This window comes from Penicillium hordei, assembly GCF_028827395.1.
Source record: "Penicillium hordei strain IBT 12815 chromosome Unknown utg000002l_segment0_segment0, whole genome shotgun sequence".
NCBI lineage: Eukaryota > Fungi > Ascomycota > Eurotiomycetes > Eurotiales > Aspergillaceae > Penicillium > Penicillium hordei.
The window spans coordinates 839,973-856,382 of record NW_026623143.1 but is presented as its reverse complement, the minus strand read 5'-3'; the positions used below and the strand labels follow the sequence as shown (position 1 = coordinate 856,382).

Below are 16,410 nucleotides of genomic sequence, written 5' to 3'. Positions count from 1 at the left end.
AGAAAAAGAGCGAAAAAAAGACATTGAAGAAGAGGAAAGGAGCAGAACGATGGATTTGAGCAGTGGCTTGTTTCAGCTTCAGCTACGAAAGGGATTTTATTCTTATTGCACTGCCCAGATGGGTTTCCTGGGCAGGCATGTACACACTCATTAGGCATAAATAAAAGAGGAACAATCATCCATATCATTCAGAGCCCTAACCAAAGGTGGCCGGGTGAATATAATACATCCTGCAATAAATACTCGAAATCAAGAATCGTCAAGCATGGTCCAAGATGTCCAATTTTATGGCCAAAATCCTCACAACATAACATTGACATGAGACGTGAACAAGCACCGATTGATTACTTTAAAGATTATAGAAAGGAAAGCGAAAGGCCCAGGAGTTGTGTAAGCCCCAGAACCAATCTTAGATGGACAAATATAAAAAAAATGCCCGAGTTAGAGCCAGCCAGTCAAGTGGACTAGCCAGCTGGGTATCACAGAAGAAACCAGGTCGGCGATGACATGTCTGTACACAAGGTATATAAACAGGGTGCATTCGTCGGCCGGTGAGACAGATCATTGACTAGACACTCGAACGAGAACTACATCAAGATCGACCAAGGAGAGAAAGCGTTTAATAGTTAACCTTCTCCTCGTAGATGGGGGGCTCGCCCTTCTCCTCGTTCCATTGGATCTTGCAGTTCTCGTCGAGATAGGCATCCTCGTCCGTGATGGGGATGACACGCGAGGTGTGCGCGACTTCCTGGGAGCTGACTCCAATGGCGTCGCGGGGGATCCAGAGAAGAGGAGGCTGCGAGGTAATGGCGGGGTGGCAGTAGGCGTCACGCTCGACCTCGGCGGAGTAAGTGGGGATCTCCGAGGAGCTGGGAACCAGCTTGCGCAGCTGGTGGTAGTTGTGGTACAGGTCCGGACGCAGGAACTTGGTGAACACGTTCGGCTTGGGCGCTGGGGACGAAGTATCGGTGAGACCCTTCTCCGCGGAGTCGACGCTGCCGAGGCCGTTGTCCACGTTGGCGACGCCGCTGTCGCGGGGTGCCGAGATGGAGCCGCTGGCGCCGTTCAAGTCCTCATCCTTCGACTTCTCGTTCAAGGTACTGACGTTGGCCTTCTCCGCAGCGAGCAGACTCTCCTCCTCTGCCTCGAGGTTCTTGGGCAAGTAGTTAAGAAGGGGCTCCATGGCGGTGTTCATCGAGAGGTGGAACAGGATGATAAAGATCAAGAAGATGATCATCAGAATAAGGGGACCGAGAGCCATTCTGTTGGCACCGGAGCCGATAGCGAACAGTCCAATCAGACAAACCATGGACAGATAGCAGCCGACAGTGAGCTGCTGCAGAGCACGGGTGTAGGATCGACCCTGGGTGTCGATGGTTGCGTTCGACACGTACAACAGGTTGTACCGGAAGGCGAAATAGAACAGGTAGAGACCAATGGTACCGAAGCCCATGACAAGCGGCGCAATGCAAGAGTAGACAATTGCTAGAACGGAAATTAGTATGGTAAGCAAATACATCAATTAGGGGTTTTTAACATACCGACGACGGTCAACAATGTGAAAGCAGGGTAAACAGTGCCCCATCCGAGACCAGCCAAGCTTGACCAACGAGTGTAAATCTTGCGAGGGGTGCTATCGAGCAACTTGCCCAGGATCTTGCCGACGATGAGACCAGCAATCTGTAGAAGAGCACCGGCGCTGAAGGACAATCCCTGCAGAATGATGTAGGCGACGTAGAAGTTAGATGCGGTAGGGATCTTCTGGGCGAGCAGCGAGGCAGCCGAGGAGGGGTTGTCAATGATATCACTGACGACACTGGTAGCCGATGAGGCAACGGTAACCACCAGGAAGACCTGAACAACTTGGAAAGCGAAGTACCAGTTCTGGACGGTCAGTTCAACGGCAGCGAGACTAGGAGCACCGCCCAACTTGGCCATCAGGCGAAGGATGATAGGGACCAGCGCCATGAGGACAGCCATCAAGACAGTGGGCAGAAGACCGGTAATAACACCCTTAATCCACGACGGAACACTGTCGATGAACTTCAGGAAAGGAACAATCTTGGTCAATGAGTCAATGTTGGAAATAGCACCAACAACGGCAGTGGGAATGGCCCAGAAGATGATCATGGCACAAACAAAGGCCAGGGTGGCAGCGGAGCGACCGAGGCGTTCCCACCACTTGATGCGGAGGTTGGACCAGATAACCTGAGTAGGGTCTAGACCAATGTAGCGAGGGCTCATGTGCAGGGGGAGGTTGTGGGCCACAGACTGGAAAGAAGCTTGGGCATCAGCCTGACAGTAGAACTCGACAAAGACGGAGGAGACCAGCTTTGTTTCTCCAGCGCGGTGCTTAGCCTGCAATTCCTCGATTTCGGGAGAGAGACGCTCGATTTCGGAACGGGCCCAGTTGATAGTGTCGACCTTCTTGCCAATGAGCATTTTGAGACGGTGCGTGGGGCGTTTCTTGGCCTCCACCCAGCGAGCAGCAACGGAGCCAGATTCATCATCAAACTGGCCATCACCAATTTCGGTCTCGGGGTTCTCAGCCGAGCCCTGCTTCTTCATGGCCTTAGCGCGGGCCTTGTTGGCAAGCACAATGAGCTTGGTCTCCGCACCCTCGAGCTTCATAGCAGCACTGTCACGCTCCTTGACCTTCTCCTCGAGCTCCTTGGTATCAGTTGCGATCCAGACATTCTTGACCTTGTCGCGGCCGAACATAGTGCGAAGCTTGTCCTTGTTCAAGAGGTCCTGGGTAACGGTCGTGAACAAAACGGTGCGAGACGAGAGGCGGTTAGCGTAGGCGGGCGAGAAAAGGTACGCCTGACGCAGGTTAATATAGAAGAGGTGCTCGCGGGTGATCATGAAGAAGATGAAGCCGATAAAGATCCAGGCGAGGAAGCAATGCGCGTAGTAACGACCGTATTGAGTGTCGTGAATATTGGAAATGCTCAGCATGTTGAGTTCGACCTTTCCACCACCACCAGTGGCATTGACAGGCCACAAAATGGGGAAAGTGATACAGCAGCCGACAAACAACATGACGGAGCACAGTTTCAGGAACCGAAGCATGAGGTAGGCGTCCATCGAGTGATGCTGCAGGACATAGGTGTCGGGTAGCTTGTACATGGCCTTGATCCAGTCCCAGGTTCCGGTCGGAGATTCGGGGGAGCGCTGCCAGGGACGGAGGTATCCGATGAAGGTTCGGGGCATGTACATCCTGCGATTGCTCTTACGCAAGATGATGAAGAGAACCACCATCACAACGAAGGAGATGAGGGCGGGGATTAGGGTGGTGAGCAGGCCAGACAGCGACGGCGTGCTGTCCTGCGGGTTATCGCTCTAGTATCATTAGTAAAGAGCCCACTACCTAGCTGCGCGACAGGGCTTACCGAGTCCCTGGCAACCAGCCAGTGAACGGCATGGTTGGCCATTCTGAAGGTATTCGCAATGGTATATTCAAAATATCCAAAAACGCGATTCGATCTTCACGTGAAGGATCGAGAGGAAGGGTATCGGGGAGGAAGAGAGGGGGGGAGGGGGGTTAAATCTCCCCAGGTGTGAGAGGAAAATAGAAGATAAGGTGAAAAAAAAAGAGAGAAGCTTAAAGTTTAGTAAGGACCCATGGAGCCCATAGACAACAGGGAGGAGAGGGGCTAGGATCTTCGATCTGTCTACGTAATTGGAGGACCTTAGATTATGTTTTCGTATTATTTGGGATATTCTCCTATTTAGGGATTTCATTTTCTGATTTTTTGTTTTTCTATTTTTTGTTTCCTGCAGTTGAACTTAATATCACAATCTAGCGTTGGTCAATCCATGGGTGGCAAGTGGGCAATCCAGACTTTTGTTCACTGTGGTTGAGATGCGACCAAAGATCCATCCATGTTCGTCGCAATCAATGATCCATCCACGGGTGGCCCCATTCTCTTATTCAATCATATAAAACGGATTATTTTTTTTAAAAAAAAAAAATAGAAAAATGGATTTTCAGATTCGATCCAACTTTTCCAGCCTTCAACACGGAGATGTCCGCCACACAACCCCAGCCACATCTACGTTGTACAACCGAAATGAGCTACCGTAGCTACTTTACCCGACGATCATGACGCTCAGTTGACCAGGATGTTGATTAATTCTACTGACCGTGCAAGGGATGCTGTGAGACAAAACAAACTTCTTGGAATACTTCGTAGGTGCAGAATCCTCTGTCGCACATATTCGAAATTGGAAAAGTCCCAGGGAATCTATCTATCGGGCCTTGGAGAATCCAGGGGTATGTAAATTGTGTCTCCACAGATCAATATCCGAGTCCAAGAAGACAGGAAGTTGTCTTTTGTGTCGATACTTTTTATTGCTATTGCAATTGCTATTGCTTTTTTTTATCTTCTGCTTTATTAGTGGACTATCAACATCATTGCGGTCTGTCGTGTCATTGCATACCGATTCCCACTACGGAGTAAGTCATGAGGTGATCATCAAATGATAATTTCATACCAAACACGGAGTACCTGAGCTGGATCCAATAACTCCCGTAGATCGGGATTTGTCGCCACACAGAGCGCTAAGGCTAGTGGGCTACACTATTGACCCGGATCTGTGTGTTCAGCGGGGCTAAGATTTGCATGAAACCCCCTTCGTTTCGCGAGTCCATCAGTGCTGTACTCCGTAGGTAAAGTTACCGAGCCCTAGGACGAGTACGACATTCTCACAACTTGAAACCTTAGCTGCCCCCCAGACAACAGGAGCTGCATTTGTTGCACCTCAATGAGAACAAAAAAAATTAATACGTAACATTCTGGACTCTATTGTGAATCGTGGGCGATGAATTGATCTTCTGTAATGATGTATCTACATTGTAACGTTAGAGTTACAACTAGCAAATTGTATGACGATCGATCTCACAATCCGCGGTGGATAGTGGGCAACGCGACACGCCTACGGGTGATACATACGTATTTGGTTAGCGTCGGGTTAGTCTTGCAGTGGAGATAATTCGGCGTTACGCATGCGCTTGGAACTCATGGAGACCCGATCTTTCTTTGCCAAGTGGTGTGGCAACGTCTAAAGAATCATAGATTTTTTTTGAATTTTTTTTTTCCTATATGATATATGCATAGAATATCAAATTGTGTGAAAATCTGGAAGGGGCAACCAGCCCTCGAGCTTCCAAGGTTCCCCCTTAGTATCCACTGGGGTGAACTCAATGACGCTTAGACTTATCCTGGTACTCGGGTCCAGGACTGCCAAGACATTCCACTCGTACCTGAGTTGTGTGTTGATACCATAGTATTCCGTACAGAGTAGCTGCGTTGAGTTAAATCCGAGAATTTATCATTGAGAAATATTTGGACTATGTCGAAGGTCCTCTTCAAATGTAGTGACCCCACGAATAGGTCTCTGAAAAGATAAGAAACTCATGAGAATCTCATTAAACTGAAACTGGAGCTCCGGCCGTAGCCGTTTGTGTGCCTGGAGCAGCTCGCCAGTGGACCATCCACGTTCGGGATCTTGTAGATCGGAATCATGTCCTTCCTCCAGCAACACCCACAAAAGGGTTTCGCAAGCTGGATCTCGGTCGAGATGGTGCTGTTTCACCGCCGTACATAAAAAGCGAAGGAATCGGTCAGTCTTGTTTGGGGACTCCTGGAAATCCCACAATGCAGCCGTGATGTAAATGAGCGCCGCCGTACGGCTGACCTCTTGGGTTTGCGCATCGCGGACCACATATACGCGCGACTCATGCGGCACTTGAGAGGGCCGCGGTCCACTAGACAGCAGGGAGAATAGAGGACTTTCCATCTCGAAAGTCTTGAGTCTGTGTGGTGCTTGGAGTATGTATTCGGGGGAGCTATGTTGTCGCATGAGGTCTTCAGCTCCGCGCAGAAAAGTGAGCAGCCATTGCTGCTCGGTCAAACTGATCTGGGGGTATTCTGGCATCATAAGGTATCGGATGTAGTGGATAAATACTTCCACCGGCCTGTTGGTTCCTGTTCTCGGTCGCATGATCTGGACCGCCCGATCAACATACGTGTGGGCCAGTTGCTTGCTCCCGAAGCGCCCTTCGTGCAAGGCCATTCCCCCCAAGGCCATTGCAAGATCATCCACCCTGACAAGCGTCAAGCCTGAGGTAGCGTCATCGATCATTTTCGCAGCTTGACCAACATGGCGCTGAATTTCGGTGCTGTCCGACACGCCGTACAGTTGTGCTTTCCACCGCGCGCAGTATGACAGGACTACTGCCTTGAATGAAAGAACGCTCCCCATAGCAGTGCGGAAAATCTGGTTTTTCACGTGAAGGTTTTGCCCGGACCAGTATGTCAACTTGTTCCTCCAATAGTCAGCCAATTCAATATCTAGGGTGTCATATTCGATTGGGAGACTGGCAAACGGATCCCTTCGCGAAGCATCGAGTACCGTGATTGGCGAGCCAATGTGTTGTAGCATGGATGTATGAGGTTGTGATTTCAGATTCGAGAATCTGATTTGTAGCTGTATCACACCACGAGATTAGTATTCCGATCCATCGTCTTTGCAGCTAAGCCGACGCCTAGATTAGGCTAGCCTTGGCTGTGGCCTAGGTACTTGACTAAAGGAAAGTGATCCCCATACCGAAGTTTCCCCGTTTGGGAGGGGTTGCGCAGCTGTCGAAGGCGACTCCAGTCGCGTCTGTTCGACAGTGCCTGCCTCTTTCTTCGCCGGATATGAGGTATAATCTGGGGTATGCTCTGTGGGAAGTGTCCCGCGTGACATTTTGCGTTGTTTCCTTTTTTCCTGTACATGGTGGCGCATAACATGAGCGCGCTTTTCTTTAGATGACGAGTTCTGATCAACAAAGTAAAAGTGTTGGTTCTTGGGTGCGTTTGTCGATTCAGCGGCGCGTCGTCGCCTTCCAGGTTTGGCGGTTTTCTGGCCACGCCCAGATGCAGAGGGTGCTGGTTGAGAAGATTTAGCTGACTTGTGCAAGCAAGTTGAGAGGTTGGCCCGTAAAGGCGGGCCGGGGCTTACCCAATGCATCCGTGTCAGACGGGCCCAACGGCGGGACAGCGCTGGGCCTGGTCAGTGTCGATACTAACCGTCGTTCGTTCTCAGGCATGTCGAGCTGCAAAAAAGTATATTTCCTTCGTCGGCACAATAAAGCAATCAAGACTGCATAACCAACCAATAGTTACCAAGATTCCTCCAGCCAAGGACTCTGGATTTGGAAGAAACCATCGCAAGACACACAAGTCCTATATCATGACAGTGTCAGAAGGTCACGGAGAATATGCACAGAAGAAAGGGTGCTGAGGGAAGTACGCTAGCACAGAATAGTTCTAACTCACGAGATAATACAACGCGATGGGAATATAATTCCCCGGGAGGGAATAATGGGATGGTTTCAGATGCTCCAGTGCGGGCACCACCCCGGGGAGTGGAGGAGCTCTTATATAAGCGCCAAGCATCAACCATTTACCCAATGTAATTTCCAACCTTGCAAGGTGACCCATAAGTACATAAGCACATAAGCACATATACATATCAGAAACAAGCATAAACTGTTTATTGACCTGTTCACTGTCCTACTCTATACTTGGAAATAATCTCAGATTCATATTTGGAGTATATCGTATTCCATTTCAAATATATATTACGGAGTACGCCGAACTGTGAAGTACTCCGTAGTATCCGGGATTTGGAATATATCATTTAAAGTGGGCTTCTGGTTGAGGGGCTCACGGTCTTATATCCCTATTTGTCACTTATTGAATGAAAGGGGTGTTGATTTGCAACCCTTATATTATTAGGATTGACAAATAATTCGGGGTCAAACGAGCCAAATTGACCATAGCTGCAGACCATACTACCCTATTCCCCTTTAATTTCATTGGTAAGTGTAAGATGAATATGCTTCAGGGTTTGAAGACCAGAGGTTAGGCTATGACTTCGGATACCCCGGGAGCTAGCATTTGTGCGCCTTACATGAACGATAGTGGGGCGCTAAGCAGAAGACTCAATGTTATTTGCAGTGAAGATGAGGAGGACCGACTGCCTATATGGGTTAGCGTGTATAATTACATAAGGAAACCACTTAACGCGTCGGTATTGGATCAACTGTTCTTCCGAGGACGCGTTCGCGTCGCGCGTTAGTTGCCCAAGGAGACCTGCGAAAGAGACCCACGAAAAACTAAGATAGCAAACTGAATCGACGATATCATCTCTCCACATTTTTCCCCCCTTCAAGACGTGAGAGCTTAATACCCTTTTTTACATTGGCCATTTTCAGCCGATTAGCTCTTTACCATGTCTTCCCTTTTCGACGCCGTGATCCAGTCCGAGCTGGGCTCTGCGCCTTCTCGTGATCAAAACCTCCGATCCGACAATCTGCCCAGCTCCCGACGCTCAGAGAGCAATGGGCCGATGAGTGATATGAATGCCTTCCCAGATGACCAAGTTGTCGGAGCGGGAAGTTCGGCAGTCAGCCGTATGCGAAATCCATATGCCCCTGGCCCCCCGCCGGTGGTCGATGAGGCGGCAGAGAAAGTCCAGCAGGCATTTGAAGAGCTGCTCGAGTCATACATCGATGAACCCTCATCCTCCGCGCCGCCCTCATCGGGGGAGTTTCTTAGTGACAAGTATTATATTGCTCAGATCAAGGGGATGAAAAAATTCGAGCTATCAACTCTCTACGTTGATTTCACACACATCCTTAACCCTGTCTTGGCAGATGCCATTGCCGGCCAATACTATCGATTCCAACCCTTCCTCACCAAGGGACTTCACAATCTTATCGCCAAGTACGAGCCTGAATACTTCGTCTCCCACCGAATGACTGCCAGCGCCTCTTCGCGAGCTAGTACCTCAGTCGCCTCGGCATATGCGGGCGTTTCAGATAACCCCGACCTTGAGCGTCAGATCCGCGAGAAGACTCGCCACCAGCAAACTGACAAATTGTTTGCTCTTGCATTTTACAACCTGCCTTTGGTTTCCAGACTCCGACAACTTCGGACAAATCAGATCGGAAAATTGCTTTCCGTCTCTGGAACTGTCACAAGAACTTCAGAAGTTAGACCAGAATTGTCGCTGGGTACTTTTATCTGTGAAGGTTGCAAGACTGTCGTCCCGAATGTTGAACAAACTTTCAAGTATACTGAGCCAACGGAGTGTCCCAATAACACCTGCGGTAACCGCGTGGGATGGCGCCTGGATATCGGAAAGAGTACATTTGTCGATTGGCAAAAAGTCAAGCTCCAGGAATCGTCGCACGAAATTCCGACGGGTAGTATGCCACGCACAATGGATGTCATCTTGCGTGGTGAGATGGTTGATCGCGCCAAGGCCGGTGAACGCTGCGTCTTCACAGGTACCTTGATTGTCGTTCCAGATGTCAGTCAATTGGGTCTTCCGGGTGTGCGTCCTGAGGCCGTCCGCGATAACAATTCCTTCCGGGGTAACGAGGTCGGTGGTAGCGGAGTCTCTGGATTGAAGTCTCTGGGCGTGCGTGATCTGACTTACCGATTGGCCTTCCTTTCTTGCATGGTTACTCCAGACACAACGACTCCTGGCCAGAAGCCGGAGCAGCAGCTGAGTGGCCAGTCAAATAATATCCTGGCTTCCTTGAACCAGAACCAGGAGGCTGATATTGGGGATGAATCAGCCCAAGAAGCTTTCTTGCAAAGTCTTACCCCGGCTGAAGTCCAGGATCTCAAGCGACTGGTGCACTCCGAATATATTTACTCCCGACTTGTGGACTCGATTGCCCCCATGATCTGGGGTCATCGTCAAATCAAGAAGGGTCTGCTTTTGCAGTTGATTGGTGGTGTTGGCAAGTCGACCTCAATTGAGAGCCTGAAACTTCGCGGTGATATCAACATCTGTATTGTTGGCGATCCATCGACCAGTAAGAGTCAGTTCTTGAAGTAAGTCTTGCCAACTCCTTACACATAGCCATTGGTTACTGACTTGGTTCCTTAGATATGTTTGCTCATTGCACCCTCGTGCAGTATACACCAGTGGTAAAGCCTCCTCGGCAGCTGGTTTGACCGCTTCAGTGGTCAAGGATCCCGAGACAGGCGAGTTCACCATTGAAGCCGGTGCCCTGATGCTTGCGGTATGTCCCAAATGCAGTTCTGATTAAGTTTGGGTTCAACGCTGACATTTTACTTGTAGAACGGTGGTGGTATTTGTGCCATTGACGAGTTTGATAAAATGGATATCGCCGATCAGGTCGCTATTCACGAAGCCATGGAACAGCAGACAATCTCTATTGCCAAGGCTGGTATCCATACTACTCTGAATGCCCGCGCATCGATCCTCGCTGCCGCCAACCCCGTTAATGGTCGCTATGACCCGAAGCAAACCCTTCGGAACAACTTGAACTTCAGCGCTCCCATTATGAGTCGTTTCGATGTGTTCTTTGTTATCCGCGATGACCCAAAGGAGTCTGTTGACCGCAGCTTGGCTGAGCACATTGTCAATGTGCACATGAACCGCGACGAGGCTGTTGAGCCCGAGCTGAGCACAGAACAACTGCAGCGCTACATCCGGTTTGCACGCACATTCCGCCCCGTCTTCACTGACGAAGCGAAGACACTGTTGGTCGAGAAATACAAGGAGCTACGCTCCAATGACGCCCAGGGAGGTGTGGGCCGCTCTTCATACCGTATCACCGTTCGTCAGCTCGAGTCATTGATCCGTTTGTCCGAGGCTGTTGCCAAGGCCAACTGTGTCGAGGAGATCACTCCCAAGTTCGTCATCGAGGCATACGATCTTCTCCGCCAGAGTATCGTCACTGTTGAGAAAGATGATGTTGAGATTGAAGATGATGTCCCTACTCACGCCAACGGCGCCGATGAAGACCAGGAGATGGCCGATGGCGACAACGAGGGTGACAGCCCCATGCGTGATATCGCAGAACCTGCTCAAGCCCCTGCCCAGCCGGAACGCCAGAAGACCAAGATCACTTACGACAAGTACGCCAAGATCCTGAACCAGATCGTCCGACGCGTACACGAGGACGAGGTGAACTCAGGCGAAGGTGTCGAGCAAGAGGATCTTGTACTCTGGTACTTGGAGCAAATTGAGGGTGAACTCAACACCGAAGATGATTACGAGCGCGAGCGCGATTTGGCAGGCAAAGTCTTGAAACGCATGGTCAAGGTTAGTCGTTCTTCCTTTGCTACGGCAATTTCTGTAAATTTGCATCAAGTACATGCCACTAACAAAGTTATTCTGTAGGACAAACTCCTGCTGCGTATCTCCGGGTCTGGCCTCACAGATGGAACTAATGATGACGCCCAGCAAAATGACGGCAAAGTTCTTTTCGTCATGCATCCTGATTGTGCCTACGAGGAGATGTGAGATGGGATTGTGCTTTCTGTCTCTTGAATATGTTCTTTTTCTTTATTTCGTACTGTCTATCTTTCAGGGCCGGGCTATGTTGGGCATTTTCAATGGGTTAAATAGAAGGAGCAGGGGTTTATGAGTGATGATATCCGTTTAGGTGCGTCTTATGTTTAATAAGACATGAATGATACTGAATTCAAATAAATTCAAATTTCACAACGTTAATTGAATCCCGAAAAGGGGCTTTCACTCCTTTGGGCGGCATCAACACTTTTAATGTCAATATCCTTCAGGCCTATCTCACCATGGAGTAAAGAAGATAGAGCGCAGCATTCCTCATCGTAGAATGATAGGACCAAGATGTCCCGTGGAGCACAGCCCGCTGCGACCAGTTTTTCTACTAGAGTAGTGATGAAATTCACATATTCTGGATTTAGAAGGGAATCCCACTAGGGTCGGGTGACTGATTCCCACAACTTGACGTTGAATTTGAAATAGCGCGGATCGCAGGAGGAACAAGCGCAATGAACTGCAGGAACATATCGCCTTGTCTACAATGAACCGCCAGAGACTGCTTCCCCCACTCTCCCCAGCGGTCGATGGTCGGTGTCCCAGTACCTACTTATCCTAACTACGTGTCATAATGTTGGTCAAAGCATCCATGATGTGTCTGCCTAGTGAAAAACGCCGACCTAGCCAGCTCTATCACCGGAGGCCTTCGATTCAGTGGAGCCTTTACCATTAGGGTCTGCGAATACAAGAACCAATGCTGCCTCGGGATGCAGCTCAACTTTACTACGTTTACCTCCACCTCTCCAGTCGGGTCCTGCCCGACAATGGTTTTTTCTTTTAGTGGCTCCCGCGCGCGATTCCGGCATACATGACTTCAATTCGACCCTCGATCGGCTCCAACGGGTTAGACAGTCCGACCAATACGCAGGAGACGAAGACGGACCCTCGACAGCTCACTGAATGCACGATAGCCTGAGCAATTACGCAGCAGACTGAAAATGAACCCTCGATCAGCAGGAACCTTCAGATACTCTCCCAACGTAAACCGCGACGTTCGAACGTGTGCTCTACGAAGTCAAAGTACAAGGTTAGCCTGACATCACGAAAATCTCCGCTTTCCACAGAGGAATCAACGATTCCCTCCGCACTGGTCTCAACCAGCAATTGAATTCTCCACGCACGTATCCTGATTCCTGAATTCATCAGTTCAACAGCTCTCCGGTTATTTCGTCACTGCCTCTACTCCATCCACTGGTAATTTAACAAGTGCACGCCCTGTGGATAGCGGTGGACCCGGATATGGAAATGACAGGATGGAAATTGGTGCTACGTGATGCACATTACGACGTCGGTTGCGCAGTGGAGGGAACAATTAATACTTATGCGTTGGAACCCTAGCCTGGCTTTCAATCAGGATTTTGATGGCCATGGGCCCGTATTTGATCGACAGTAAAATGATAGGAAAGGGAAGGATAGCTACCTAGGTAGAGACACCTGGGGCAGTTCTACGTTACTTCGTGCGTCCACGTATTCCTGTCATCATCCAAATGCTATAAAAGGGTCTTTCTCCTCTCCATCTCTTTCTCCTCATCCTCTCACTTCACTTTCCTTCTTTCCCACACACTATGGGTTGATGACATCTTCCGGCCGACAAGGCTTGTTTCACAATTTGATCTCGAACACCGACAGAATCACAATAGCATCAGCTCCGCACACGAAAATTCCATCCTTCAAGGCCCCGATATCGAGTGGGGAGGGGCGACCGGTTGATCCCGCTGCAGAAACGTTTTCGATCCACAACCAAGTCAGATATCATTCGTCCACATGCAAAACGTCGCAAGACAGCGGGGTTTGCATACCCTGCCATCCCAGCCAGGGACCAAGACATTCCTCCCCATAGTGCTGCAAATAAGCCAACTTCATTCCGAACTGTAGATGGTATGTCGACACCTCTCCTGTTGCGAGGTTCGTTTTTCCAGCGCTGACCAAGTTTCTTCTATCAGTCTCCTTCACTGGAGATAGCTCCCTAGCAGACGCTTTTCGCGCGGAATCAGTAACTCATATCAACAAAGAAAATGAGCAGTTTATCAGAACCCACCGTCCAAGTCTATCTTCACAGGAGGATGTGTGTGTCTCGGAGTCTGTGTTCGGAGAGCCTGTTTGGCTTGTCAGCTCTCCTCTCGCCGCGTCCCAAAGTGTGTTTGCTGGCGGTCGACCTATCCACTACTACCCCGGAGATTATACCATAGAGACATCTTATGGTCCACTCACCCCCCGATCGCCTGAAAAATACAACCAGCACTTTGATCGATATATCAACCCGAGGCGATTCCTCACACCAGCTGATCTCGACAGCCTTCGAGAATTGTTTCCAGAGGCGGTTGGTGCCCACCTACTTATCGCAGGCTTACTGGTCATCTTGTTTGAAGAAGAATGACACGCATATGATGCGTACGATAACGTGTGGCCTCTCGAGCTTGCCGGTCTTCAAGTCTTTTTCTATCTCACCCACTATAGCTTCACCACAGCACCTGTTGAGTCCGGAAATATTCTCAAAGAAACATTCGTTATATAACCCCCGACTAAGAATATATTTAGTCCCTAAATGCTAGCTTGTTATCGTTAGTATGATCTTCTAGGGTTCGTCCTTCTTTATTAGTATTAAGCTAGTCTTAGAGTCGTATAGGAGGGCTAGGTTTTAAAAGGTACTATTCGTAGAATTCCTAGAACCTCTTCGGTATATATTTAAATTTTCTAATAGGTGACTACTATAGATCGAGATTATATCTAAGCTACTATACTCGGTATTATAACTTATAGTAGTAGGTTCTTATATCTAAGATTTTATCGACTTCCTATTTATCTAATTCTCTAACCCTTTTTAGTGGCGTATTACGCACTGCTAACTGGTCACAGTTAGGTTAGATGGGTTCAGGGTATACTTGCCTTAATACTCCTCGGGTTGTCTAACGTATTCGAATCCAATCCACACCTTTATAAAAGTGATTCAAATTCTAGGAAGTCAGAGTACGTTACAAGATGGCATGATTAATAAGAAGCTTTGGTAGTTCAGTGGTAGAATACTACTCTTCCATATCATTTCATCTGAAGTGGTTGATAAGTAGTGGCCGGGGTTCGATTCCCCGTCAATGCAATATCATTTATATTTTTTATCTATATATGTTTTGAACATGAAAAGTGATTGCTACTTTTTTAAAAGAATAAATATCTTTTTGCTGTTGGGCAATAGATTTTGGATTTTGCACAGTTGTCCTGGTACTATCATTGCAAAGTCCCAACGAATTCGGATCAATGACATGGATGGATATCAAATCCCAGGAAGTCAGTAACTCTTCTGATCATGGTCACTCAGTAATATATATATATTGAATGGAGTCCTTATTATGCCATCTGATTTTCACATTATAGCTCACTGGGAGACTACAGAACTTGAATATCGAATCTCCTGACCTTGTAAAGAAGTATTTGTAGTATAGTGAGGTTCTTCATTTTTCTCGTTTCTCGGGTACATAATATATATTCAATATTTTACTTTGTATACCACACATGACTTCTCGAGTATTGCAAAATAAGCAGTCTAGTCCTTGGATTGAGAAATACCAGTCAACTAGTAATCTGGATCTCTATTACTGAGGCATCCTCGACTTTATTATGCCATAGAGTACATTGTAGACATCCCTATTGCGGATACACTCAATGAGATCTCGTACTTTACAACATTACCTGTGAACATGTGACATGTAGGTGCTTTTGTCAAGGCCGAGGTGATTAATACAGCTAGTTCTCTGTTACTCGTATTTAACCCAAATCGCCCCATTCCCCTGCAAGTAAGCTTCTTTTGAGGTGCCCAGGTGGCTTTTACCTTTCGACAATCAAGTACCCGCACAAAGTGTATGCTGTGTATCATCACACCACATACGGAGTATACTTACAAACGAAATTTGATCCTGCCGCAATTTAGACATCACATCCAGAAGTACCAACATCTCCCCTGAAATAATTGAAATAATAGAAACTAGCAGAACCTTCCCTGCTAGCAAGCTACTAGAATCCTGCGACCCTCTTGCCAAGGAGGGAAGGAGGTTACTATAGCCTATACACCTTGTTCACATCCTTGTTGTGAATTTAGTACTAAGTAACAGAGAAAGGGCCGCCAAGCGTCATAGCCCCCTTGTTGCCCAGGATTAATTGCGGTAGGATACCGTGGTGGCGTGCCTGGCTTGCGATGTTCTCTGACACCTGTCAATTCTGGCTAGTGGGAGTGGGGTCGATATTATCAATTTAAAATACAAATTTTGGGTTGTAATGTGTGTGTGTGTGTGTGTGTGTGTGTGTGTGTTTGTGTTTTTTTTTGGTTGATGCCTGATACATCTGTAAATGTATCATGGAATCTCCTATTAAGGGGTAGGACGCATTTCTGTACTCCGTTTGTATAGGGATAAAGCACAGTCAAACCATCAAAAAACAATTTTGTCTGTAGAAAGACTCAAATCTGACTTCCCTCTTACATCGTACTTTTATCCCGTAAAAAAAAAGGAAAAAAAAAACCACTGGAAAAATGATCCACGCTACCTAAAAAGGGAAGGTAAAGCTGACAGCGAGATGATCGGCATAGAGACGGGTGGGGGTTCGATACAGAATACATACTAAATTACTATACCTATACTGTAGTGATATCAGAATTAAGAGTGTCAGCTTTGATGCTAAGCATCTTGATATATCCCATGTTTTTAGATTGAATTGGGATCTTCCAATATAGAGCCTATGCTCAAGGTGAGACCATCAAGGGGACATTAGAGTTAGAAGCTGGAAGAACGAGAAAGAAGGAATATAATACTAATACAGATAGATTGTATTCATGATTCAGTTACGTACATATATTCGAGAAGCAAGATCCCTGTACTTGCATGCCAGGTGGATGCCACCATATATTATTATCATCTACTCCGTATGTTATTATTATTATTATCATTTCAGCTGCCACATCCATCGAAAGAGAATGTGTCTAGACCATGCATAATAATATCATGTATATATGTTTTTCAATTTCCT

At 47.9% G+C, this 16,410-nt stretch overlaps 4 protein-coding genes across 4 annotated transcripts; 2 read left to right on the top strand and 2 right to left on the bottom strand.

Annotated features, from left to right (window-relative positions):
• Positions 1–619: 619 nt before the first annotated feature.
• On the bottom strand, positions 620–3,434 carry N7537_003624 (uncharacterized protein; the record flags this gene model as incomplete). Its single annotated transcript, XM_056894682.1, has 3 exons — positions 620–1,485; positions 1,542–3,342; positions 3,393–3,434. 3 exons carry the CDS (start codon positions 3,432–3,434, stop codon positions 620–622), a joined length of 2,709 nt encoding a protein of 902 aa, XP_056754430.1.
• A 1,900-nt stretch (positions 3,435–5,334) lies between these two features.
• Positions 5,335–7,096, bottom strand: N7537_003623 (uncharacterized protein; the record flags this gene model as incomplete). The annotated part of the gene is made up of 3 exons (XM_056894681.1): positions 5,335–6,492; positions 6,613–6,935; positions 7,009–7,096. The coding sequence occupies 3 exons, from the start codon at positions 7,094–7,096 to the stop codon at positions 5,335–5,337; spliced, it is 1,569 nt and encodes a 522-aa protein (XP_056754429.1).
• Positions 7,097–8,283: 1,187 nt separating this feature from the next.
• Positions 8,284–11,368, top strand: N7537_003622 (MCM DNA helicase complex subunit MCM6; the record flags this gene model as incomplete). Its single annotated transcript, XM_056894680.1, has 4 exons — positions 8,284–9,899; positions 9,955–10,090; positions 10,150–11,139; positions 11,218–11,368. The coding sequence occupies 4 exons, from the start codon at positions 8,284–8,286 to the stop codon at positions 11,338–11,340; spliced, it is 2,865 nt and encodes a 954-aa protein (XP_056754428.1). The 3' UTR covers positions 11,341–11,368.
• A 1,909-nt stretch (positions 11,369–13,277) lies between these two features.
• On the top strand, positions 13,278–13,774 carry N7537_003621 (uncharacterized protein; the record flags this gene model as incomplete). Its single annotated transcript, XM_056894679.1, has 2 exons — positions 13,278–13,302; positions 13,341–13,774. The coding sequence occupies 2 exons, from the start codon at positions 13,278–13,280 to the stop codon at positions 13,772–13,774; spliced, it is 459 nt and encodes a 152-aa protein (XP_056754427.1).
• Between the last annotated feature and the right edge of the window lie 2,636 nt (positions 13,775–16,410).